Source organism: Rhea americana, unplaced genomic scaffold (genome assembly GCF_003343005.1).
Source record: "Rhea americana isolate MKP2758 unplaced genomic scaffold, rheAme1 scaffold_66, whole genome shotgun sequence".
Taxonomy (NCBI): Eukaryota; Metazoa; Chordata; class Aves; order Rheiformes; family Rheidae; genus Rhea; species Rhea americana.
This window is the reverse complement of record NW_028186823.1, coordinates 4,227,608-4,255,597: the sequence shown is the minus strand read 5'-3', so window position 1 is coordinate 4,255,597 and position 27,990 is coordinate 4,227,608. Positions and strand designations below refer to the sequence as shown.

Below are 27,990 nucleotides of genomic sequence, written 5' to 3'. Positions count from 1 at the left end.
TTGGCTCAGTAACTTTGATTTTAAAATGCCAGTCTTTCTATAGAAACTTAAGAGTTTTGGATGGGAGCCCGTGACTGACCTTGTTTGAGATTCAGTATCATGATTGTTTTGGCTTGATAAACCTGGCTGTATTTTCATTGCCTTGAAAATTTCTCTCTGCTATTGAGAGTCTTTCAGAATTTAATTTAATTGAAGAAAAAGTACCCTGAGACTTTCCGTGAGTATTCAAGTAGTGGAGAATGTGAATTTTTATGATGACAGAACAAGTTTTAATATGGCTTCTGATTCATTCCTGACATAGTCAGGCATAATATTGGTGATGTTAGAGTATTTGGAAGATAGTGCTGCCAGGGAATGTGCCATAAATATAAAAGAGTAATTAAATTAGATCCTCTCAGGATGAATGTTATAAACGGAGACCAGAATGGTGCATGTACAGTGTATTAAAAATAAATACTTGCACTGCCTAGTCAGTGGTTCAGCTGTCATTTGGATTCAGTGAAACACTTCATACAAACGGATTTCAGTGGAAGTACTTGGGAGAAAAGGTTACTGTCAYGCAGAAATGGGCTCAAGGAGTCATAGATGTATGTCCTTTTTTTCTGTTTGTGAAGCCACCTGTAGCCAGGCAGGTGTTGTAGGAACAGAACTAACCATTACATTTCCTCTACTATTTGTGGTTCAGTGGCGGRGTCAGGAGGCTTGAGTTCTTTTTTCACTTCTGGTGTAGTGTTGAAAAAGTCATGCACCTTTGTGCACCACCATTTCTTTAGTTACAGGTATAAATAACAAACCATAACAATCTTTGGAAATAGCTTTGAGATTTGTAGATGAAAGCATGAGAAGAGTCAGAATGTCAGAATTCACCACCGATTCCAGTTCTGTCTGCTTTTGCAGTACTCACACAAAGCATCGTCAAACTGGTATTTCAGAGGTTATAAATACATATACTATAAGACTGAGAAATAACATTATGTAAGGCCAGCCAAATGGCATTATGTCGAACAGCACATGAAAAATAATTCCATTTTATTTCTATTTTTGAAATTACTAATGTGTAGAACTCTGTGACATACAGATTTTGTTTATGTCATGACTCACCATCTCTTTTGATTTCGCTGAATAAGATTTCTTGAACTTTGGGCCCAATGCTTTATAAGGTCACCCAAACAACATGAAAATTCTTGGGAACTCAGACCCATTGAGTAGGATTTGGTTCATTGTTAAGATGTTTAAATTCAGATTTCTCTGGGTGAAATAGGAATCTGACACTATAGTCAATGGAGATCRAGTTAATGCAGTCAGTATTGCCTCCAGAATATAATTGACTAGCTAATATAGACTGATTTCAGCTGTCTAAAAAGAGGTGTTTAGTGGCACTGTGAATATCCCACCTGGCCTCTAGCTGTCACTTAAGAAAGGTGTGGGTCTCTTATAAATCCCTTCTTATACCTGCCTGCCAAAACATCCTGGAGCATCTACAGTGGTAGGAGATAACTGTAAGGCAACTGAATCCCTCTGTCCAGGCTTGATTCAGTCAATCTCACACAGGCTCCTAGTGCCATTTCAGGTGGTAAAGGGTGCCTGAGATCCATGTATTGGACTGGCAATATGGTTATACCTGTGAGAGAAACATGGCCTTCTGGAGTGGCAGCTGAAAACCAGTGGGATACCCTGGGAACTAAATGGAGCTATGGGTCTGGGTGGGAGTAATTGAATTGGGCCCTCTGTGTCTTAATTTAGGTTGCGCTGAACCTCTCTTCAGACTCCATTGACTGTGTTGCTGCAAATATGGCATTGGCCAGATAATACAGTATTATAAAAACACTGAGGACACAGCTCTGGGTCCTGGTGGTAGAAACAGTCCTTTCTGTCACATTCCCTGAGCACACCATTGTCCAAGCCAAGATATTGGCAGTAGAAATTCCTGTGTCTGGAGACCAAAGTCAGTGGTGATAACAATTTGTGACAAATGTCTTCTGGAGTAAACTGACTTCATCTTTATCTTGGCTTCAGCACTTCSCAGCATGGGAAATCAGTGGAGTTACTATTTACTCCAGTGATAATACCAGTGGAATCTTACTAGGTGAGGGCTGCAGGATCTGGTGCATAATATCAGCTCAATAAATCTCCAGAGGCGCATGCCCTGTAATCCAGTAGATATGTTAGGGAAGGCCTGCCTGGCATGAGAAGAAGTTGTTGGAACAGCCTTTTTCTTGGGAAGAGGAACTGCAGCGGTAGCTTGGAATTTAAGCGTATTGCCACCATGTTCCAAAATGGCCAGAGCACACATATGGGAAGATTTCTTCTTGAAAAGAATGATGTTTATATATMATGTGCTAGGAGGTGTGGTGCAGGAGTTGGTTTCAGTTTTTCAGTTTTAAGGCATTCTTCTTTCTTTTGATTTCATACCTTTGTGATATATGAAAATAAGTTGAATCTGAACAACTAAAGCATTTAAAYGCTCAGTTTGTTGTTGTCAAAGCTACTACTCTAAGCTAATAYTCTTGATATTTTTAAAGCTAACTGTATTTTCAATAAAGTTGAGRATTCTTCAAAGAGATCTGGGAAATTTGACTATCGTGCTTTCAAACTTCCATAAAAAATCCCAGCCGTCATTTAGTACTGTGGCTAATAGTAACTTCTGAAGTGTTGTGTGTGTTTCCTTCCCTGCTAGCAGCCAGGGAAGAATTCACCACTGGGCTTGAACTTTGGAAGTCCTTGCTACTAGTGTGTGCCCTGTAATGCAGTTACATGGAAAGCCAGAGCCATTGCAACTTCGTCTCCATCTCCCCTGGTGTTGATGCAGCAGCTGCAATAATATTTCAAGTCAATCCCTGATTAGTTAGGGGAAGGTCAGCTATTTCTGACTGGCCGCGCCCAGACAGAGAACCAGAATGAAGCTCTGCCATCCATGTCCTAAAATAGAAGGCCCTTTTCATCTCTCAGGCTTGAGTCAGCCACGTGGGACAGAAATCAACTCACGGGGTGTAGGGAAATACCGACGGAAAAGCAAGCAAAGAGAAACTTCTTCAGATATGAGCTGTACTCTCCAAACTACTTTTTAGGCACTTGCCCAAGAATTTTATTTCTTTTTCTGTTTTTTTTTTCTTAAGACATTAAGAAAAGTGCTTATATTTGTTTGAAGATAAATTTGATAATGAAATTGAGTGTGGGGATATTTTTTGGAGGCTTCTTTGCAGCTTTGGGGGTTTTGCTTTTCTTGGTGGCATTTGGAACTGACTATTGGCTTCTTGCTACGGAAATAGGAAGATGTTCAAAAGGACCTGAGGATGCTGGGGTTAGTATGGGTATTTTGATTCATAACAAGAATTATATGTGTAGGTTTCTTGGATATATTTATTTTGTAAGAACCTTCTTTTTTATGAACTTTAGAACATGTTCATCCTGACCTCCTGGGGGCTTACAAGGATGATCCAAAGCCTGTTATAACCAGTTGTAATCAACTCTAAAATTAATTTGTCTTGTGTGTTATTGCTTTTTCAATATGACATACTTTCAAAGAAACTGTAGCTGCAAATATATGTTATTCCTAACCTATATTCAGACAAGATACATTTCTTTGTGGTAGTGATTTTTTTTTCTTGAACATCTAATTTCAGTTGGACTTGATTTTTTCAGCCAATTAATGCCAATGATATGATAATGGATTTTGTTTCATAGGAAGAGAAGGCTACTTTCCATCATGAAGGTTTCTTCTGGAGATGTTGGTTTAGTGGAGATGCGGAAGAGAATAATGCTAGCATGTGGAAGTTCTGGTACAGTAAGTAACTTTTTTCTTTTGCATAATCTACAGTGGTTTGATCTTAAAGCTGATTTTATTTTTCTTGTGGATCACCTGAGTTCATATGGCATCTTTGGTGATAATGTTCTTTAGCTCTCCTAAAATAAATTCTTGACAAACACTTTCTTAATCTACATTAAAAGGAACACCAAAACAAAATCATACATTCTTAACTACCAAGTCCTGCCTTAAGTATTGTGTCTGTAATGTTAACCATGAGTYCATTCTTACAAGGATGGTCTCTTGCAATTTATTGTTAACAGATTGCTTATTTCCTTAATAAGCAGGGAAGTTTTCGTAGGGAAATAGGAAATTCTATGAGTTTTTGCTTGCAGAGTTCCTTCAACTGATTCTAGCAGTGGATTAAGGAGGGTATGGGAAATTCTACTGTAAGAATGGTGTAGGACATTTCATCTCCAGAAGAATCCTTCAACTTGAATTCATGGATGACTGGACATATATGTGAACTTTGGAAGATCTCAGAACAGAGGAGGATGTTGTACCTCTGCAAAGTACTGTTTTCTTTCACTACATGCCAGGATTCTAGAAGATAAAATAGTGAGTACTTTGCCATCAAAATCTCCCATGAGGAAGAGGTCAAACAAAACTTTTTTTCTTATCTTTGACCCTGACCTTTGAGGCACAGAACTCCCTTTCCTTACTGCAGGATTCCTACAGTGCATGTGGAAAGCAAGTGCCAACATACAAATTTGACTTCAGTGGCCACTATTTTGCTAAATTGGTTGCTCAGTCTTAGGTGACAAATGTAATATTCGCTGTTGTTAATTTCCGCTTGTTCTTTATCTGGAGAATTCTGCAGTCATAAATTGGAAATTAARTGCAGTTTAAACTATAGCCAGCCTTTATCGTTCACAGGGGAGAAGGTGACGCTTTTTATATAAAAGGTGAAATTATCCTCCTTTGGGGCTATTGATTCCATAGACTGAACTCATATTTGTTGAGGCTATAAAATTTCTGAAGATGCTTGATACTTTTCATTATTCTTTCACAAAAGAAAAATTAATTTCCTGGAGACTTTTTTTGTGGGACATGCAATAATGAGAGGGACATAATTATCTCTCACAAGAGAAAAGCACATATGCATACAAAAGCACACATATGCATTGCATATTAATTGCAGTGTAGCAGATACTTGCCTCCAGCAAGCCTGCTTTACTGTTCCCGTAACACAAACCATGCCCGAGTTGTCCTTTAAGGAATATCCTTGGCTGGATATCAAGGCTAGTATCTCTTACTAAAGCAAAATACACTGTGAAGTGACTGCCTGGGAAAGAACCTGGAATCTTGACCTGCGAAACAGTTTATCTATTTGAAGAAGATTTAAAAAATATTTTATAATTAACTCAATAAAACATTAATCTTTAACTTTCTTTTTCTTTTTTCAGCCAACCAGTCACCTTCTAAGAATTGCACACATGCTTACCTCTCACCATTTCCTCTTATCCGAGATGAACACAACTCAACCTCCTATGACTCTGCAATCAGTAGGTATTTTTTTTTTTTTTTGCTGCAAGTGGGTACAATGCCTATAATTTCATGAAAACAATTTGGATGCTTCAGTATAAAACAGCGTTATCACTCCACACAGTTTAATTAATAGAGTTCTGGTGTTTCMTACTTCTCACACTTACAACATACATATTTAAGTCACTGTTTAGCAAAGCACTTGAATGAATGCTACACATTAAGCATGGGGGCAGAATGGAAATCATTTCCAAAAAAAAAAAAAAAGAGAGAGAAATTTCCTTTTTAGTACTTTTTATCTAACATAAAAAGTATCTTGTCGTGGCTGAATGCACTGTACACATATTTCTTTCTATATATTCCAACTAAACTGTTTATTGTTGAATTAATAAGCCAATATWGAATTCTATCGCTTTTGTGCTTTATGAGGAAGGAGAGAGTGGAGCCTTGAAACTGTCTAAATTTAGTCAACTAATTCAAATATACTGCACAGACTGCTGGAAGTGGCAGTCTCTCTCCGCTGATGCTATAGGGAGCTGAGACAGTGAAACGTATATTATGTTAAACTGAGATATTAACACTAAAGAACTCTAGTGAAGTAACAGATATAGATATATACATTATACATATAAATAAATAAATGCATCACAGTAGTTGAAAACTTTTCTGTTTTTTTTTCTTACCTAGAAAGCTGTTTTTACAGCTTCACTTTAAAAATTGGTCACATGTCATCACATCAAGGGCTTTTGCAACTGTATTTAGAAGAAATCACTTCTCATAGCTATTTCATATAACTTCTAAAATAACCTGTGATGTGTGGATGCTGTGTATCTTTTATCCCACTGGCTCAATGACTTAAGTGATCACTTTCAATCTGATAGTCTTCTCTGATGGAATGACTGGCTGGTAGATGAGGGGAGAGCAGTGGGTGTTGTATACCTTGACTTCAGYAAGGCTTTTGACACTGACTCCTATAACATTCTCACAGGTAAGCTCAGGAAGTGCAGGCTAGAAGAGCACAGTGAGGTGGTTTGAGAGCTGGCTGAAGGACAGAGCTCAGAGGGGTGCAGAGTGGTGCAGAGTCTACTTGGAGGCCTGTAGCTAGTGGTGCCCCCAGGACTCAGTCCTGGGGCCAGTCTTGTTCAATTTATTCGTCAGTGACCTGGATGAAGGGACAGAGTACCTTCTCTGCAAGTTTGCTGATGCTACCAAATGGGCAGGAATAGCTGATACATCAGAAGGCTGTGCTGCCTGCCTTTCAGGGAGATCTGGACAGGCTGGAGAGCTGGGCAGAGAGGAACCTCATGAGGTTCAACAGGGGCAAGTGCAGGATTTTGCACCTAGGGAGAAATAACCTTAGGCACCAGTAGAAGCTAGGGGCTGACCTGCTGGAAAGCAGTTCTGCGGAGAGGGACCTGGGAGTTTTGATGCACAAGTTGGTCATGAGCCAGCAATGTGCACTTGTGGCCAAGAAGGCCAATGGTGTCCTGGGGTGCATTAGGAAGACTGTTGCCAGCAGGTCAGGGGAGGTGATCCTGCCCCTCTGCTCAGCCCTGAGGAGGCCACATCTGGGGTACTGTGTCCAATTCTGCACTCCTCAGTACAAGAGAGACAGGGAACTACTGGAGAGAGTGCAGTGTAGGGCTACGAGGATGATCAGAGGGCTGGAGCATCTCCCCTACAAGGAAAGTCTGCAAGAGCTGGGCCTGTTTACCTTGAAAAGAGAAGACTGAGAGGAGATCTTATCAATGTCTATAAATACCTGAAGAGAGGGTGTCAAGAGGATGAGGCCAAACAATAGAACAAGAGGCAGTGGGTACAAACACTTCCACAAACACAGGAAGTTCCACCTGGATATAAGGAAGAACTTCCTTCCTGTGAGAGTGATGGACCACTGAAACAGGTTGCCCAGAGAGGCTGTGGAGTCTCCTTCTCTGGAGCTATTCAAGGCCTGCCTGGATGCAACCTTGTCTAACATGCTSTAGGTGACCCTGCTGAGCAGGGAGGTTGGACTAGATGATCTCCAGAGGTCCCTTCCAACCTTACTGATTCTGTGATTCTGTGAAAACCTGCCTGAACACAATCCTGTGCAATGTGCTTGAGGTGACCTTGCTTGAGCAGGGGGGTTGGACTAGATGATCTCCAGAGGTCCATTCCAACCTCAATAATTCTGTGATTCTGTGATTTCCTGTCCTGAAGCTGTAATTACACCTTTACTAATTTTGAAGTGTCTTCAGAATGCAATCTTTATGCTGCAGACATGGAAAAAAAAAAAAAAGACTGATAACAGTTCTGTTGATCTTTAGAAATTGTAAACTATTTGTCCAGGAAGAATTAAAACCTCACTATTCAGAGTCAGAATCTAATCTGTAACTTCACAGCACATCTAGAAAAGTTTATCTTTTCAGTTAAAAGTGACAGAATCATAAGCACCTAATTTATCTAGGCAGAGTTTGTTTCCCACTCATACATTCACAAAGGATCCTCTAACTATATTGCATGATTACACAGAAGTGGACAAACAAAGAATAAGGAAGGGAGAAGAAATACCATCAAAAGATTAATTAATTTTAGTTAATGTTTGCCAAAAGAACCACTGTTCAAATAACATTTACCTATCTATATTTCATTTTAGGAGATTAAAATAGACTGAACTGTACTATAGATGATGGCCTAGGTAGAGTATATTCAGATCCATTCCTGCTATATAAATAGATACAATTGGATTGCTTTGGAGCTCATTAAAACTACCGATTTTTTTTTAATGCATCCAGTTCATTTTCAGCATTCAAGTGGAGTTATTTACTATAGCAGGTATGCTTGTTCAAGAATCTCTCACAACTTTTTGTGAAGAAGGTTATGTTATCCTCTCTTCTGTTAGTTCAAAGCTCATTTCTGCTTTCGTCTAATTTGACATATTTCTGCCCAGGATATTTAGCAAATAACTTTTAAACCTTGCTGCAACTGCAGTCACTAAATTAAGAAATACAAGAAGTGAATCCTCTTCTTTTTGATTCACAGTGAAGGAAATGCTGTGTCTGTGAAAGCCAGCGGTGAAAACGCTGCATTTGATTTCATGTAGAAGAGAGAATTATCAACAATTTCTAATCCACTGGCTGCATCTAATACCTGCGTCAACTATACATAGAACAATGTGCTACCAAAAGATTGAGGTTATTGTTCCTTTTGCCATTTTTTTCTACTTTTTAGTGATAAAATCTTTTCCATTTCATGTCTCACAGCTTTCTCAACGCTCACTTTGGGAGTTAAAAAGAAATCTCCCACATTTGGTCTCTTCACAAAGATATATTATGGTGTTTTTGGTGAGTCCCTCAAATCCTACTTTTGTTAGGACTTGAGGACTGACAAAACAGCTGACATAAAAACTTTAAACTTAATTAAAAAAATCAAATATGCATGTACAACATGCAATGTTATAAAAATCTCTTTCTTTTAACAGAACTGTTACTTTCTAATTAACCAAAGGCACATGGCTTGTTCTTTTACAAGCTGTTTGTCATAAGAGGCTTTGGGATCATATCAGAATATTTTTGGTTTAACTGCAGTCCCTAGTGGAAACACAAGTGAGGTTTTTTGGTGGAGTCCTGTGTTACTTCAGTTCATCCTTTTAGAACAGCTCAGGCAAAACTAAGTCTCCTGAGGAACGTATAATCTCTGATAATTTTTGAGTGATGTGGCTGGACCAAGTTCTCTGTTGACATAACCCCTTTGGTTTTAGTATCAGTAAGAATTTGGCTCAAAGCTTTTCTGGGCCATAATTAAAAGAGACTGAATCCATGCCCTCTTAGTTTATTTAGATTTTTTCATAAGTTAGTTTTAAGCTGTAATCCGTATGTGCTTTTGTGATAGTTCTGAAAACACTCAGACACTGAAGACTTTGAAGTTTAGAGTTTTAGTACACTTTATAAAACCTTAGACCAAAGGTTTGGTTCATCCTGCTGTGTAAACCTAGCCTATGCACTTCATGTGTCAAGAATTATAACCTTAGGTGGAAATGTAAAGCCTACAGTGATGCTTATAGTGGGGCTTTGAATGCATGTTTTAATGTCGAAGATTTCCTTCAATCACTGCTATCAGCATATCAGTTTGGAAGGGTTAGAAAGAACTGCTTTGAAATTGTAGCTTGCTGTATTTTTTAATCACAATTATTATGGGTTAGTTTATTCACTCGTTTTGTTAAGTATCTTGGGAGCAGGAGAAAGGACTTCATCTTAACTGCAGTGTAGAAGCCTGTGGCTGTGCTATCTATCTTTTATAGTTAATGCTAATGCACTTAAAGGAATTTTCAGGCTGTGTCATTTATCTTAACCTGAAATAGGCATCTAAGTGAAGTCAGAGGGAGCCTGACTGTAGTGAATTTTCATGATGGTACAATGGTTTATAGGGACAGCTACTGTGTTGTGTAACTATTAAGCAGACTCATACAGCACATCATTGTGTTGCCAGCAGATTCATTTGTATGATGATTCACAAACATATGCACCACAGATTACAAGCTAGGAATAAAAAAAAATGAAATTAGGCCCCACAAAAAAAGCACTAGAGTAGTGACATTTGCATTCTAAAATAAACATGCTTCTATATATGTTTGTATAATCATGATCAGATTGGTTGGAGTCATCCTGTTGTGCTATTTGGAAATAATAATTCATTACTAGCTAGATTAATTAATTATATTATGTCATTAGGTTACTTAATGCTGACATTCAAGGAGTGTCACATTTTTTATAACACTGCTTTTCCTTTTAGTATAGGACAATACTAGGCCTGTTTTTGAAAAATATAGAAGTCCTCATTCAYAAGTAATCTCATTGACTTTAGTGAAACTATTTCTAAGAAAAAGAAGTGCAAGATCCAGCACTTAGTCAAGTCGTTAGTTTTATTTTTGAGTTAACTTCTTTTAGCTTTTTTTTTTGAAATAAACAGTAGTTCCTTAACTGTTGTAAATTGCACTAGTGCTTTCCGAAGCCAAATTGGAAGCTATTTAATGGGACTGCATTGACCCATTAGTTTAATACTGTGATTTGTAGCTGCTAGTACTATTTTTCCTGACCATTAGTATCTTATTTTGTCCAGTACTGGGCATATTGCCAACATTTAAAGTAGTGCTTAATATAATGTAGAATACAGAATGTTTATTGGACTGAAGAGAAATTCTTGTTCAGCAACTATTACATCTAAAATGGTGTGATCAAATTTATGGGGAGGTTTGTTACTGGGCTGAAATTAACCTAAAGTAATCTAGGAAATATCARCAATGACATCTGAAAATAATAAATGTATAGTGAAATGTTAGAAGTAACCTATTTCTAGGGCAAAAAATGCTGTTAGGTAATACAGTCACATAATTGCCCATAAGAGATTGTAATACAGTACATTTACTATTGGGAAACTCCCCAGCCACCAAGCAGTGATAAAGCAAGAAGTATTTAACAAAGCAATGTATTCATACTGTGAATATTGTATTTGTTTTACTGTTAAGATCATTTTAAATAAGAGATTATTACTACTAAGGGATAGTAAAGGGTATTGAGAAACAATGAGAAAAGTTTTGCAAGGTTTACTCTGTTTCCAGTTGCACCTCATGTGCTACTGCTGACCTCTGTGATCTCATTTATGGCTGTTGATCTGCAGAGAATATACTTCTGATTTAGAGCAGTTCAGGCACTTTGCTTACAATGTGTTTTATACTAGAGGTGGCATTTTGATACCTCCCATCAAAAGCATTTTGAGGTCTCTTGCATTTTGATGTCTCTTGCATTACAGAAAGAGATAAAAAGGTGAATTCTAAACAGAAACAATTCACTTCAGGACTTGACYCTGTGGGTGAAAATTGAAGGCAGCTTTTCCAAGGTATTTGCTTATCTGTAGTGATGATTACAGAGCACTGTACTCACATATGCTTCAGAAAAGTTTTCAGCTTCACAGTGCTTAATAATTCATCTTTGGTATTAAATGGTTGTTTTTTGTAGGTCATAGGAAGTACATGGGCCAAATCTTTTAAGCAGTCAGGATTTTAAAACATTTGCAGCCAGAGCGATAAAGTATCTGGTATGTTTTCATGAGCTTGGTGTTAACATCTCCAGTTGAAGATGAGTGTTGGATTGTGGTGTTAACTGACCTGTTCCTGAATAATCCATTATGGAGCTTCTAAGGTGTGCACCAAAACTGTATAAAATTACACACTGAGGTGGCACAACTGTGTAACTTTAGCAAATATACTACTGCTGCCCCTTCATATTGTGCACTCTTAACATCTTCAAATATGAAACTGTGGCTTCAGTTTATAGTCAGGGCTGGGATCTACTATACTAGCAAAAGGGGCTTTTGCTATTGTTCAGCCTTTTCTCCAAAATTCAGTCCTTTACTCAAAACCAGATATTTCTGCTAGTTTTCAAATGATGCAGAAGTCTCTAGAGGAATCTAAGTTAGGATCTTTTGAAAGAAAAGCAAGCAGCAAGGCAAAATTACAAGTCATGCAATTTGAAAGAATACACTGCAGCTGTAATGTTGCCATGCTATACTAAATGGTGCAGAGCTCAAAGACAAGAGTACCGTATGCATTTCTGTTTTCCCTTAAGCACGATTTTATTTTTAGGCCTGCCTGACACTGCAGATGTGCTCCTATGAAAGGCTGGCATACTGAGACGTGTTACAGAACCTTCTGTTAGCATTCTTGCAACGTACAGCARTGATATCTAAGAAACAGTCGGATAGGGTTACCTCAGACTCTGCAGTAGTGCCTTGTACTTTTACTACTTTTACTGTAGGAAACACTCGAGATAGCTAACTCAAACATATCTGTGAAACTAAGTTAGTTAGTTGCCTTCCACCTTTGAGGAGGCAAGGATACTCCTTGTCATTTAGACTATGACATGGACTATGTTATAAACTGCCTTAGCAAGACTTAAAACAGTGCAAACTTTTCTTACACTTTTTACAGGTATACTGAACCCTTATTTCTTGAAACAGGCCCTGTGGCTGACAGTTTTCCCTTTCTGCAAGATATAARGAAGTGTAATTCAAAGTAGCATATTCTGTTACAATCAGTTTTCAAAAGTGTTTGAGAAAATCAAACTTTTCTGGTAACATTGCTTGAGGAACAGACTTCAGAGCTTCCTCTGTGAAAAGTAGGTAATGAAACTGTGTACTAATTTTGTATTTTGGAGAAGCTTGTGTCCTCACCCATTCAGAAAATAGAAACATTGCCATATGACTTAGATAACTGACCATAACGTTACTGAAGAAGGATTTTTCAAGGTCCATTTTGGCCAATGTGTCCTCTTATGTAGCATGACTTTGAAGTACCTTACGCCATCCATGTAAAAGAGTTGGGTGGTTATAGACTGATTTAGCAGCATTAGGTTTTAAATGAGGAAGTAATGTCCCATGGACTTGGGGATTGCGATCAGGCTTAGCAAAGTAGCCTCATGGGTAAAATAATATGAAATTACTTCAAAGGCCCAAGACTGAAGGACTTGAGAGATTTACCTTTCTAGATCTCCATTCACTGTCCATTTCCATTAAGTGAATCATTAACTATATGTTTAACTTTAAACAGGTGCCTAAATCCCATAAGACTTACACACTTAAAGCAGAATGCACACTTAACTRCTTTGCTGAACCAGAGCCCTGTTTCTTACCTACTATTTCCATTAATATTTATTTATATGGAAAGAAGTCTTGTATTGGATATGAACCAAGACAGGTTTAACCCTTCTGCCAGCCTTTTTCAGCCAGATGATAGCACATTCATCTTTCCTATCCCAAGTCTGCTGGTCAGTGTGGCAGAAAATTGTGTCTCTGAATCTTTGCCCAGATTAGAAAGGATGTTGTTTAAGAAGTGCAGCTAATGTGATGTGGTGAATGTGATCCAGCTAATACATTTACAAGACTGATACAAGCAAGACAGTGTGTACTTTACCGTGAGTTAGGCTGGTCAGGCTAAAAACTATAGATTTATGGAACACATTAGTGGGAAACACTAACCAATAATATCTAGTGCACCTTCTGGTTCTGAGTTATGCCAGAATAGCTGACTCTAACAAGCTTTGGATTTGAAACTTTCAGGATATGAACCCAATATAATAGTTAATTTGTTGTGTTTTGCCCTAACAGTAAGTAGGTGCTGTCAAATGATAAGTGGCAGTTTCTTTTGTGACTCACTTTTTCTGACTTGCCAGCTGGCTTATATGCTTTCCCTCAGTTGGGTGGAAATGTTTTTTACTGACTGAATTGTCAATGCTTCAAGATTTTCAGATCTGACGATGGAGAGCTTTGCAACTCATAATTTTACTAATGGGTTGTGTTAATGTACCAATTTTTAAATTCATGGGAGAAATTTATGTCACTCTTGTAGCATTTGTAAAATGATGACTTTGTTAAATGGATGTGCAATTAACTAGCTAAAAAATAATTGTTAGAAAGACTCTTTTGGCCAGAGTATGTCACAAAACTCTCGGCTCATTTATCACCAGCTGCATCCATTAATTCAACACTGCTTGGCAGTGTCTAACAGGGACTTCTGAAACATCACATTTTAAATTTAATAAAATACAAAGAGCTTTACAGCAGGATTCGGCTGCTTTAAAATACTTAACTTCAGGAACCTAGTTTACATTTTTGTTATTTTCTCTTCTCTCCCGCTTTAGATTTTCTTCTGTTGAATATTACTATATGGAAGGAGAATTACCACTTTTAAATTACAGAGAACTTRCAGATTTTTATTGATGATATGGTCTGAGCACTAAGAATTTCAAGATGTTACAGCTCCTGCTTCTTCTGGTTAATTTTGGTGAAACAATTGTATCCATTCAGTCCAATCAGTCAYCCTAGAGGATTATTGCTGCGGCTTTGGTATACCATTTTCCAAAGAGCATAAATTTGGTCAAGCTAATGACTATATTAAGCATGCATATACTGTCTAACTATTAAGCAGCTGGATTTCATTCTTGATAACTTTTATTTTCCATGATCATCAGATAAGAACTTTAGTTCAAACCTAATTTGGTCTGCATAGTGTATGACATATGTACATAATAGAATGAATATTTGGTTCATTAATAAGGGAAGTAAAAAAAGAATGAGAAAATAAAAATCTGTTAGCCAAATATGTGACTTAAAGTCATATATTTAAGTTCTTTCACATTTTAAGTTCTAAAAAATACTGTATTCTTTTTTTTTCTCATTTCCTTCTTCCCTTTCTCCAGTTTATCGAGGTTTCTGGACAGTTCTTATGCTCCTGGGAGTGGTCACTATTGTGATGGCTAGTTTCTTCATCATCTGTGCAGCTCCTTTTGCCAGCCATGTCCTGTACAAAGCAGGAGGAGGYCTTTTCATCATTGCTGGTGGGTATGCTGTTTGCTTAGTCAATTAAAGTTATTAGAATACAAAGGCTGTCTCCCTATTTTCCTTGATCAAAAATTATATTAAGCATAGTAAAAAAAAAAATTTTGCTTCTATCATTTGGCTTGTGCAGCACCTGCCTTTGAGATGATTCTTTCCACAGTTATTTAGTCATGAAGTTATTCTAAAAGCTAATTTTGAATTAAGATTAAAAGTCCAAGCTGATTCGTGGAATTGCACTGCAATTTCAATCTACGTTTTTAGTTTAAAAAAAAAAGATATTTAGTAATGCTGCCTTATAGGATTCCCAAGGGCTTTAGTTAAAGAGGGGTTTTTATCAGTGAAACAAAAGCAATGAAGATGATTACAGTGGATTCTACAGAAGTTGAAAGACACAGCCCATTCACATGACCAACGTAGGAAGAATATTTTGAATAGGAATGGAGTGCACGAGATAGTGCTCAAATATGAGTAAGTGGGAGCTCTAAACCTCTATGAATGACAACAAATAAGTGACTTTCTACCTTCCTCTTTACCTGCACCAGCCCAGCATTCAGTTGATATGGCCAATACGGCTCTGTGGCACTGTTCTATTAATCTGGAAAAGTGTGAGAAGATGTTATGCTGCTGTGTAAAATACAGTTGTGTAGGCTGCGTACGATAGTACATGCTCAATCACTTTTCTACTGTGTAGGAGTCAGTTCTGCGAGAGCGGTATTGTGTTAGGTAGAGTGCTCATGTCAGGCTCAAAGGCCTGGGCTCTGTTTCTACCTGTGTTACTGACCTGCTGACCTTGCTTACCCACTTCACCTCACAGCTCTGCCTGCATGGGCTGATGATGATTATTCCCTTTTAAAGGGCCTTGAGTGGGCAATATTTTATAATGTTATTGTTGGAAAGAACTCCTGAATACTTGCATTTACTCCCCTGAGGATTATTCCTCCACACTTTTAAAAGAAATACAAAAATATCCATAGTCTATTGGAAATCCTAAGGTGTGTAAATTTTCACTGATTTGCAGATTAAAAGTCCTTGTGAATCCTGCTCTTTTCCTGTATTTGTAGTCTGCAGTAAACCTCACCTATCACTAGGCAACTGCAGACACTATTAAAGAGGAAACAAGAGCGTATGTACCTGGAGACACTTGGAAGGTGCTATKAGCCAGTGACTAGAGGTCTGAAGTGAGAATATATATTCTTCAGTCAATTCATCTGTCTTAATTTAGGTATGTGAAAGTTAAACTCCTAATTATGAGCTAGTCATCCTTGGCTTCCCTAGGAGGCCTGCAGGAGGCAGTAACATTTGTAACAGCCAAAATAGTATGTAAGAAGTTCCTCCATCTGGAAATACATGTCATTCTAAAATAGGTGCCTAAGACAGATCACATGAATACCCTATGAAGGAGCCCCRTATCTCTCTTTCCTTTACTGAAGAAGTCTAGAGAGACTATTTGTTAGGTGTCTGGAGTTAGGTGAGCTGTTATCATCTTTGTGTGTGATGTTGGGCCTGTATCTTTGCCCCTCTCATCCTTCATCCCTACAGAACAGATGGTTTTCAAAAGAAATCTTGACTTTTGCTGTATGTTTGCCTAGTATCTTAGTGAGCACTATTCTCATTCAGAGCTTCAGAACAGGGCTGTGTTATTATTATTACCATTGTTGTGGTTGGAATGCAAGGATATTTAGCAAAATCATGCTTTGATTTGTCAAAAGGAAGTATTGGCAGTAGGACTGTGGAGCCATTCAGCTAGTACAAGATACTTTGTCTTGGGCAGGGGTACAGAGTTCCCAAATGAGCCCTTCCTTCTGCATCCACCCCTAATCGTACTGGAGTGGTTGGGGAAGGTACTTCATGTAAATATCCTTGTTCAGTCCAACAGTTCAGATTACTCACAAAAACATTAAGAAAAAGAAGAGATTTTCCCCCTCAAATCTGCTCACATAGCCAAGTTGAGGCTTTAATCGTTTTAGGACAAATTTTCTTGTTTTATAGCATTGACTGCAGAGGATAGATTAAAATCATGTTGGAGGGAGCAAACATGCAGACATAGGAAGAGCTTATAAATACTTTGCATTGTCAGTTGTTAAAGCTGTGTCTGGTGGGATGCCCTGGACAACAACTCAGTTTCCTGTGGTATTATTAATCAATGGCACATTATGCTAAATGGAGAGCAAGAAGGATTCTCAGACCCAAAGATATGACAGCATGAAATTGCTCTCTCTGTTTCTCTTCCAATAAGAATTACTCACAATGGGTAGTATCTTAACTCTGGGATAACTTGGGGGCAGAGTAAGACAAGGCAGAGCCTGATGCAGAAGGGGAATGTTTTAGCATGCCTCTAAAGATGAGGGCAGTGTGCTCTGCAGTGTTGCCTCCTGACCTGACCCTTTCCTTTATTTAGCTCCTTCAGGAGCCTGTAATGCCTTCCTAAGGAAGACAGGACATTGAGGGGGAGAGTGAAGAAGGATAGTGCATATTTGACATTCAACATGTAATCAGGATGCAGCCTGATTTAAGCTGTCTATTTAAGCACAGATTTAGTGGGAAAATGAAAAAATGTAATGTGACTTAGATCATTGGTGAAGTCTGTGTTCTTGTAAGACAAAAAGCCAGCAACTGATTTGAAGAAAAAAATCATAGAAACTGTTTTGAAAGGGTCTAGATGCTGTCTTGTGGCAAGGTTCATCTAGGAGTTATACTGGAGGGACAAGTAGGCTTCTGAGAAATAAGTTAATCACCATGGTTGTTCTATGGAAGGTTGAAGGTAGAAGATAGGAAGAACAGTCAATTTCTTCTTTGAATTTATCTGTAAATGAAAATGCTAGATGAAGCAATTTTAAATCCTGTTACTGAACTGAAGAAGTATGTATATCTGTATCTTCTTGCTGCCTTAACTGATGAATTAAGTAGCAGCTAAAAGCCCTGCCTCAACTGAAGAGAATAAATTGTAGCATGATGTGCCGTCCTATTTTGGGGTTTAGATGGCAGCTGAAGAAATTATTAGGAATGGGATTTGGGTCACCTATTTAGCCATCCAAAAGCTAAATATTTCGTCTGAACTAATTGGTTAGATTTCTGTTACCAATGTTAAGAAACACACTCCCAGAGGACAGTTCACCCCATCTGTGTTAGGGCAGATAGACCTGCATTCTGGAGGAACAGTAAGCCTAAACTGATCCTGAATGTCATAGAATAAATTTAGTTAGGAAGGGACTTCTTGTGGCAATCAAGTTCCACTTCCCATGGCTTCAAAGTTAGAGCAGGCTGCTCAGGGCTTATCCAGTCAAATTTCGAAAATCTCCAATAATTGCTATTTCACAACACCTTTGGACAGCTGCCCAGTGTTTGACCACCCTTACTGTGAAAAATATTTTTTCCTTACATCCACCTTAAATTTTCATTGCTACAGCTTGTGACCACTCTTTCTCATGCTTTCACTGCAGCTCTCCAAAGAGTCTGTCCCCATTTTCTCTATTCCATTTGAAAAGATGGAGTTTCTATTTTCCTCACCAAGCTAAATAACTCCAGTTCCCTCAGCCTCTCGTTATGCTGCATCCCCCTAACCTTTTTTGGTGTCATTGCCTCAGTTTGTCAGTATCTGTCTGGGCCATCTCAAATTGAACACAGTATTCCAGATATGGTCTCACAGATACAGAGGAGAAATGATAATTTTTGACCTGTTGGCTATGCTCTTGCTAATGCAGCTCTGTATGCAGTTAACCTTCATTTCTGCTACACCTGCTTTATTTCTTGCACACTGAGAAGGACCACTCTTGTGTTTTAAGAAAGTTGCCCTTGAGGAACAATCAACTTTTCTGGGACCCTTTCCATTGCAAGGCAGCCTCCCTTAGAATCCTGCCTACCAGTTCTCTGAACAGGCTGAAGACTATTCTCCTGAAGTTCTGGATCTTTAATATCCTATTCACTTCCTTACTTCTAGAATGCTAAACTCTACCTTTTCATAGCCATTATAGCCATGGCTAGCATCATATCTCTGACCTGGGTTTCCTTATTTGTGAGTAGCAGGTTCAGTAAAGCACTTCCCCTAGTTGGCTTGTCCAACACCTATCTTGAAAAATTGTTCTTTATGCAGTCCTGCTGTCTCTCAGATTGCTTGTACTCTGCTATACTCCCCTTCTAGCAGATATTGGAGTGTCTGAAGTTCCTAACGATGACCTGGACCTGCAGTCATAACTTTGCTTCCAATCCAGTTCCTTTTCTTGGTTGGGAAGCCTGTAGCAGATACTCACCATGACATCCCCCTTGTTGGCCACCTTTCTGATCTTAACCTATAAGCCCCTGTTCCTTAGAAAAAACTGTGCATTCAAGATATTTCTTTGGGTGGACTGCAACCTTCCCACTCCATCTTACCTACCTGACCTTCTTAAAGAGTCTATATCCATTCATTGCAAGACTCCAGTAATGCAAGCCATCCCACTGTATGTACATCTGCAATGCCATCATCATCCAAGGCCACGTTCATTTGTATACAAGCATTTGAGATGAGCTTTCAGTTGTGCTGCTTCTCAAGGGAAGTGTAAGTGCCTCTCTCATTGCTGTGTCCCATGCATATGCCCTCTTCTTCCTGGCCTCCAGTTATCTGGGGGCTTTGATCTCCATCTCCCAATGGTCCCTTTTTATAGCTCTCCTCACAAGGCTACTGAGCCTGTTGCTCTTGCCCCACTTTGTCTCTTTTCATACCTCAAAGAGGGCCCTATGATCACAGAAGCCAAAGCCTGCTTATGACACTGGCTGCAAGGCCAGGAGTTGAGGAGTTGATACACAGAGTGTGCTGACTTTTGCCCAAACCTTATCCACAGAGCAGCAGATTTGAGACCGTCATCACCTGTGCCCCCTGCCCTTATGCTTCACTCTTAGAGCACTGTAATCATCCATGCAAGGTCTTCTTTGCAGCATCACTACTGCCCATGTGGATGAACAGCAAAAGGTTATACCCTGAGGACCAAAGGAGGCTCAGGAGTCTTTCCATGGTGTCCCAATTCTAGGCCACAGGGAAGCAGCAGATGTACCAAGATAGCAGGTCTCATGTCTGATCTGTGGCAGAGTCACATAGACCTGTCTTTTGTTTATCTCAGTCTTTAAGAAAAGGTGCAAGCTTCTCTCATTGAGCAGGTACATCTGCACTACTCACAAATGGGAAGGCACACAAAATTATCAGTTTTTGTGGCAACTTATTGACTAGCAGCTCTCAATGTTAAGCTTTTGAAACCACGTTACCTGCAGAGCCTACCGATGAAACTACAGATGCTAGACCTGTGGGGAAAAAGTTCATATTAATTCAGAGATATCACAGTCACTGTCATGTGGCCTCACCTCTGTGCCTGCACCATGAGAGGATGGAGGAAGAGCAGGTATGGTAATACAAACTGTAAGCTTTACAGTTGCTTCAACTGTCATAGGGAAAAAGCAAAAAGTTGCCATAACCTAATCACCTAGAGCAGCCTTCAGTAAGTCCATAACTGACCCTGGGCCTCTTCATGCAAAGTATCTGAGTGGTGATTAAAGCTATCCATCTGCACCGATGTCAAACAAGCAAGCTCCCTGAACGTGGACAGAACATTGCAGAATCATTCCCCTTGTGAATAAACAAAACTGGAAATATATATATGACTTGTTTGCTGCCAAAAAAGTGTGTGTATATATATATATACATAAATATATATGTGTGTGTGTGTGTGTGTATAAAACCATGCATACAAGTTTCCTCAAATTAGAGAAAGAGTTCTAAACTTCTAGGCACAATTAAAAAGTTCACATCATTCTTTCTAGCACCTGTTGTCTTCGTGTCTGCAGAGTAAGAGATTCATGCTATAAACAGCCATTCACCATTGACAAGTGAAAGGCATTTCTACATGGGAAGAGTAAATACTAAAGGCCAGCAAACTGCCTCTTTAATTCATAGACATTTCTAAAGGTTCTATATTCTTTTTCTTCTGCAATATGCAAACGTATTTGAAAGAAATTCAAAAGAATAAATGCAAAAGGCAGAAAAGAGTGACCTCAGAGAAGTCCGTGTCTTATCACACTGCACAGAGCTGTGTATCAAACATGTGTGTTCTTAAAAAAAATGCAAAATGGGAAAAAAAGAACAAGAAAAAGAGGAGGAGGAAAGTATTTATTGTCTTAATCTCTCTCAGACATATTTCATGTTCTAGGAATAATTTCCCCCATCATTCCTGATTCATGCAACTGCTGTTTTATTTTATATTCACTAAAAGGCAAGGGCAAATGGACGCCCGCACACTATGAAAAAGATCTAAATACTGAAAATGTAGAAATAGATCGTAGTACAAACTATTCCTAAAAATATCTGCTTCTTGAAGTTGTGGAGATTTTTTCAATCTTGGTAATTCTGTCTGCGAGCTTGGCTGGAGAAGTCCATGACATTCACAATAGACAGTCAGTTTAAGAGCAGGAATGATTTCCCAAAATAAATATATTTTCATTTTGGTATATTCTCCTTCATAACGAACAAGTATTCCTATTACACTTGTAACGGATGCTTTCTTCGTTCTTATTGGCTTGACTAATATTTTGTAAGAAAGAGACAGGCTGGTGAGGAAAATTTGTGGGTACAGAAATAAGACAGCATAGCAGTAATGTGGCTATAGAAATAGAAGACTTCTCCATGCCATCTTCCACAAGCAGCATAAACTTTATCTAACAAAATATTCTCCAGCAGTAAAAGATCTGATTCTGATCTCACTTCAGTTTTACATTGGCTTTGCCATTGATTCTGAATTACTAGTATAACTGTCTTCGGAATCAAGTTCAAAGCTTGTGACTGAGGAAATATAAAGAAACAAACTAATTCTGAACATTCTGCAATATATGATTTTCCTTCAAAAATAATGTATTCCTTACACATAAATTGAAGCAGTCAGATTTTGCAGTGATGGGAGATGGGGAGATTAAATGATCTCCAGAGGTCCCTTCCAACCTCAACCATTCTGTGATTCTGTGAGATAGTCTGAAGCACCTAAGCAGCCAAAGATAGACAATTACTTATTAAGACTTTGCATTGTCTTCACACTTYGTTTTATTTATGTGCACTCCAGTGTATTTCACCAGGTGGTACAAATAACAAAAGATGAATGTAGCAGAAACAGTGTAGCTGTATGCACAAGGTAAATGGATGGAGAGACAGAAGACCTCTCTTTATTAGCAGCTCTGCTACTAATGTGTTATGTGACTTAAGCAAATCTGCCTTGACTCTGAGGAGCAAAACTCCTTTGAAAACCAGAATTAAAAGCAAGATGCTCAGAACCTCTAAATATCAGATTAGTTTTTTCGATGCCTTGTTTTTCTTTCTACAAAATGGAGATAAGTCCAGCTTTAGATCTGTATTTTTCTAAAAACCATGTGAAGTGCTAGCTGTTACTTGGCGTGATTATTATAATTCATAATGTGTAATCCCAATTGATACTATATTGTCTACAAAAATACCTCACATACTATATGTAGCTAAATGTTGTATGCTATGGAGTCCCCTGGACAAATTGTTTGTATTCTATTCTTGTTACTGGTTTTCTCTTAAGCCTCACTTGAACTCTGAGCATCCCTCCATTTTGTTAAAATGAGACGTTGCAAACATACGTGAAATGATCTCATCTGGAAACAAAACATTCTTCTTTTAGAATCTAACAACCAGATAAATGTTCAAGCTCTAGTAACCATTCATTAAGCTCACAACTTGCTTTGAATCAAATATTCGATGCAATCAGTGTGGATGCCAGAAGGAAAAAGTCAGAGAGATGTACACATGTGCTTAAATTTAAGCACAACCTGAAGTGCTTAATGAAGAGGAAGGAACCAAAGCTTCAAGCTCTAAACATCAAACATTTCAAGCAGATGTATTAGTGATAACGCAAGTATGTGATCTGCTTCTCTGCTCCCACCACTGCTTCTAGTATATTCTAACATCTTGGGAAACCATACTGAATGGGCAAAGTAGAGAGCCTACCTGTTAAGAAGTGCTGCTTCTTTCTTTTTCCTATATGTTACCATTTGTAACATGCAGGAGCCTCAATAAGTTTCTGTGTAGGCTCTTAACTTCCATGAAATCATAACTCTTTGGAAGTCAGGCACTTAATTATGAGTTACAAAACACTAACCATTGAAATCGTGTTGAAGGCAATGGGACTTGGCTAGTTTTTACTTAGGCTGATTCTACTGTTCAAGACATTTCTTGAACACACTAAACAATATAGTAACTAATTAGTCTCCATTACTGGACTGAAGCTGTGAGAACCCTTAAATACTCTTCTAGTGTCTTAATTAACTAAGATGGTTTGCATATTCTCCCTTTCTTTTTCTTCTCTCTTAAAGAAGTACATTTATCTCTGCTTGACATACATTTCTTCAGCAAATTTCCATACCAAACAATTTACCACACACAGGTGTTAGCAGCTAGCTGTGAAATCACCTGATGGACTCTAGCTTAGCTGAAGTTGTTTTACCACTCATAGCACCAGCTTGCTATTTTGCACCTACGTGGAGTTTGCTGTAAACTACCTAGAAAGTGTTGCTCCAAAGTACTTGAAGAGCTAGGGGCACTAATTTTGAGTTTAAAGACCCTCTGAAAGAGTGTTATTTTAATGGCAAAAGCTTCCGACTAGCTGGATTACTTARCTTATGTCTGTCCAGGGTGTAGAGGTCAAAACCATTCAAGATGTGCAAGGTCTGGTTATGCTTATCTGTTACAATAGTAAAGAAATGTACATCACTACTTTTTAAATTTATTATTTTTTTAGATTAAGTTTGGCTCCCTTTGTAGACAATAAATATAAGACCATAAACACCTGAAAATACACAGACACAGCCAACTGAAGAGAGATAAATTCCAAAGTTCGTATGGATTTTGCCATATTGTCAATGCATCTTTCCCAATTTTGGTGTAATGTCAGCTAAAACTTTTTTGGTTGAAGTTGTGAAGAACTATCTTAATGTCTCCAGTAACTCCATTTATGAATTTGGCCCTGAATATTTTCACTTTTTTCCATGAGAAGTTACTAGCTCAGTTTGGTTCTATTTTTCCTACGTTGTCTACACTGTCTGTTATCGTTAGATGTTCTATTGTAGGATTTTTCTGCTTGATTTGACTTATATTTAGAGAATCTTCAACTTAATTTCTGATTTTTTATGTCTGACTCTGAGGTGATCCTTCCCGCTCGTTGTTTCACCAGTTCTATGTTTCCAATAACCTCAGAAATAAGTTCTATCAAAATTGAATTTTACTTAAGTGAAACATTTTCAAAATTGAATTTATAACGCTTAGAGTTGAGGGTTGAGGTATTTTAACTTCATCATGAATTTGAGCAAAACGTTATGAATTTTGCAAAAAGTGTAATTCTGGAAGTGTATTTCATAAACAGGCAGTGTGCTTGCCTCAGTCTTTATCTAGTTATTCTCCTTCCTTTCAACCTCATAAAAATTGCAGATCCCTTGGGGTTTTCAGTCATATTTTGATTATGCCTCAGATTAACTACTCATTAACTGCTCATTTTTTTTTGGTGAGCTTCAAAGGTTAGTATTCACAAACATTAGGAATTGGGAGCTCTTGCCTGTTTGATGTTCATGATATCCACAATGTAAAGCTATTATATATTGACAATAAAGGACCAAAAAGAATGTCAGCAGATCACCAATTTAAAGTGCTGCAGCTCACCTGCTTGATTTTGCGTTAAGTGGATGAGGGAGCGAAGACAAAGAGTTGTTCCCTGGAAGGTTGGTAGGAATGGCAGTGGGGATGAGGTGAGGGAGCACCTCAGGATGGGAGTGGGGAAGGGTAATCACATTGGCCAGCAAAAATAGATCTGGAGGAAAATAGCTATCCACAGGTGCTTACGAAGTGCAATTGTGGGTTTTGCCAAAATGTTACAGTTGTGTAAGGTCACATAGTATGATTTTATCAGGACTGGGGAGAGAATGCAAACACCTCTGACTTGTACTCTACAGCCAATTAACTCAGCTTTGAGAGCAAGTGTTCTCAGCAGTATGCACTGGCTTGTTGTTTTAACAACATAAGCATCTTAGGATGAAAGCATGATGGGATGGTATCTCCCTAATATTTTAATATCTGAATAGCTAGCCCTGCTGTCCTAACTTTACTATGACAGCTGGCGCTCAGGGAACAAGTGGGTTCAGGCTGAAGCATGCAGAAAATTCAGACTTGTGTCCCCAGTTTTCCAGCAACTCTTCTGCTAGAGCATCTGTGCTGCAGGCCCGCATTTCTTAAGTGTCCACATTCCTCTGAAGTAAAATGAAATATTAGGCATGCAACTGATACTTTGGAAGGCACTTTCTCCTTATATTTGCTTCTAGTGTATGGTGACAGAGATTAACAGAGTTGGTAAGGGCATGTGCTCCTGTTACTATCATATGTAAACAATCCAAAGGCCTTTCAGAGGAGTAGTTAGGAAAACATCGTGAATTATGCAGTGGATTAATTCCGGGAAACAGTTGTACCCTGTCAGAGGTTAATACTAAAAGCCTACTTCATAGCTATTATTTCAGGATTGCTGGGTTTTGTTGCTATGCCAGTCTTTCATAAAGAATGTGGAAGATTTTGAATAAAATACATCTGAATTTGTCTCTAAAATGTTTGAGTAGAGTCTGAATGTAGTAGGTTCTAAACAAAGCCTTTTTAATTAAAATAAGCATAAAGTAGGGAGGTGAGGATGATAGAAAGATTCTCCAAAGATTTCCCACTCTTTTCCCCATTTCATATATCATCCAAAAGATCGTGATAGAAACAATTCCAGAGTTTAGGAAGAAAAGGTAGGTTTTTTTCCTGGGTGATCCCTCCTGCTCCTCACTGCTCCAACAGATTTAGAACAGTGCATACCTACCTGAATTTGGGCCTTAAACAGCTGTGTTTTGGTCTGCCTATTAAAACCAGATATGTCCTTTGTTGTGGGCTGCTTAGAGGACATGGGCTTATGTCTTTCAATGCAAATTAGAAATGATATAGAGAGTGAGCTTATTACAGGGAAGCCAAAGGCAAAAAATATCCAGTGACAGTTGACTGTGCCTTGCAGTCAGGGCTTCAAACCTTGGTGGGTTTCTAGGTGTTACTGTAACCAGTAAGTGCACCCTGTATTTGTCTCATGCTCTGTTGTTAAAACTTTGTGTTTCTTTTTCCAGGTACCTTGTTTTCACTCGTAGTTGTGATGTATGTCATCTGGGTCCAGGCGATGGCTGATTTGGAAAACTACATAAATATGAAAAAAATGGAGTGCCCAGACTTTGCTGTTTATGTACGCTATGGCTGGTCTTTCATGCTGGCTCCTATAGGAGTATTTTTTGCTTTATTAGCAGGAATGCTTTTCTTGTTAATAGGACGTACCATTTATTTGCACTCAGACTAGTCATACCTAGCTAAAGGGAATACTGGAATCGTAGTGAGATGTCATGACAATTTAAAACTGGAATTTTATACATTATTACCGTTACAGCAATCCTAAGTATGCAGGCACACTTCTGGAATTTCTTCTGTTACTTGTTTAAGGGTAAAGGACACAAAAGCTCAATACAGGGAGAAACAACCTTCAGCCCTAGCTAGCTTCTTTTAATTCTTTAGAAAATGCACACATAGTTTTCCATGCAGTACTATTAGTAGCATTAGATAATTTTGCAAACAGAAGAAGGCAAAAATATTCTGCAACCAAAAGCCCAACATAAAACGGGCCAAATAAAGATTTTATACATTTGTTTTTTAGTATTTGTCTTGTACTTCTGCTTGTGGAGACTGGTGCAAGATGGAGAGAAAAAAAATATTCACACACAGTAATTCAATCCATCTCCTCTCCTGTTTTCCACTACTTGCCTTAGCTTTAATACAAGCAAACATGTCTGCACTTAAAAATAGAGTGCAGTTGTTCATGTGGCATCCATGTGAAGAAGGCAAGAAGGAAGACAGTTTCAGTGAACAGCAATTTGGTGCTAGTCTGTACATGTAAAAGCATAACTGCTTCTATTACATGCTTTTCTGTATGCATATGAAAGATGTATACTTTTATAACCTGAAATCCGTGTTTGTTTGTTGCATGATTCTGTAAGCCAAAATGCCATAGTTAAAGCACTAGCTAAAGTTATGCCAAAATTGTTCTTTGAATTATAGTGTTCATATTTTAATCAAGTTTTAACACTTCTATTTTTGGATGGAATAATTGACTTCTCGGATACACATTTTCTTGGTTGTGTAGATTTAAGTAGAAGGGGAGAAAATGTAAAATGATGTTTTTATTAAAAAGGATTTATTGTGAAAACAATATCCAGACCATGAAAATATATATGTTTTATGTAGCTTTCGTTTTCCTAAATATTAAAAATCTGCATTATAGACCAAATCTTGCTTGCCTACTGGCCATCCCAATAAAACTAATTAAAACAGCTAAGACAGCAGAAGSAGAAAGATTGGATTCTGTATTGTAGTAGTGGCTGGTGTATGTACATGCATATGTATGGAAGATGGGGTGAAGATGCGACTATATGCATGGTATGGAAAAGTAGGGGTGATGTATTAAAAATTTGGTTATTTGGCATTGTGCCCAAGTTGAAATAAAATCCATCTGAGAGTGTAGTTTTTCACTTTGTAACTCAATGAAGAGTAGTTTGGGATAGATGGAGAAAAATAAAGACTGCATGTTGGTTTCTTCTTGTGCATAATGCTTAATTCCACAGCCGTTATGAATACTAAAAGCATCTCTAAAAGGCAGGAAAGGAGTGCCCACCTAGAAGATGTGGTGGGCTAGATTGGCTGTTGCTTCCATTTCAGGAGCTTTTGTGATTGGAAGATTTCCAGAGTTCCCTGCTACTTGTTTATTTTTCCATCATCAAGATTAGCTCTATGCATTATAGAACAGGAAGACAACAAGGGGAGGGAGTATGAGGTTTGGAATAATTACCAAATCAGAAAAATATTTTTATTGGCAGCTAACATAGTGTTTTTAATTACAGTGTCAGAGAGTATGATGGGTGAATTTTAACCAAATATTCACAAACATATATATGAACTCCATATAAATGATAGCCATCCGGAGAACATTAAGATTACACTATAATATGCTTGGTTAGTCAGGAAATGCTGAAATTAACCCTGCCCCTTGTGCATATGGTATTATATTCCTACCCTTAATTACACAATCACATACTGTTTCTCAAATAATACAATCTGTTGGTATTTACCCCCTTTACAGTCTAGGTTACTCACTGGCAAATGCAGAGGTAAATTCAATAATCAAGAGTTATTTGACTAGGTATCCCTCCCAAACCCTGTCTCGTTCTCTGCAGGGGAGAGTCCTTCTCCATCA

The 27,990-nt window shown here is 38.2% G+C and overlaps 1 protein-coding gene across 1 annotated transcript; it reads left to right on the top strand.

The window, feature by feature from the left end:
• Positions 1-2,947: 2,947 nt before the first annotated feature.
• TMEM182 (transmembrane protein 182) lies at positions 2,948-27,260 on the top strand. The gene is made up of 5 exons (XM_085320831.1): positions 2,948-3,301; positions 3,685-3,784; positions 5,212-5,310; positions 14,521-14,658; positions 25,823-27,260. The coding sequence occupies exons 1-5, from the start codon at positions 3,161-3,163 to the stop codon at positions 26,044-26,046; spliced, it is 702 nt and encodes a 233-aa protein (XP_085176957.1). The 5' UTR covers positions 2,948-3,160; the 3' UTR covers positions 26,047-27,260.
• Positions 27,261-27,990: the final 730 nt, after the last annotated feature.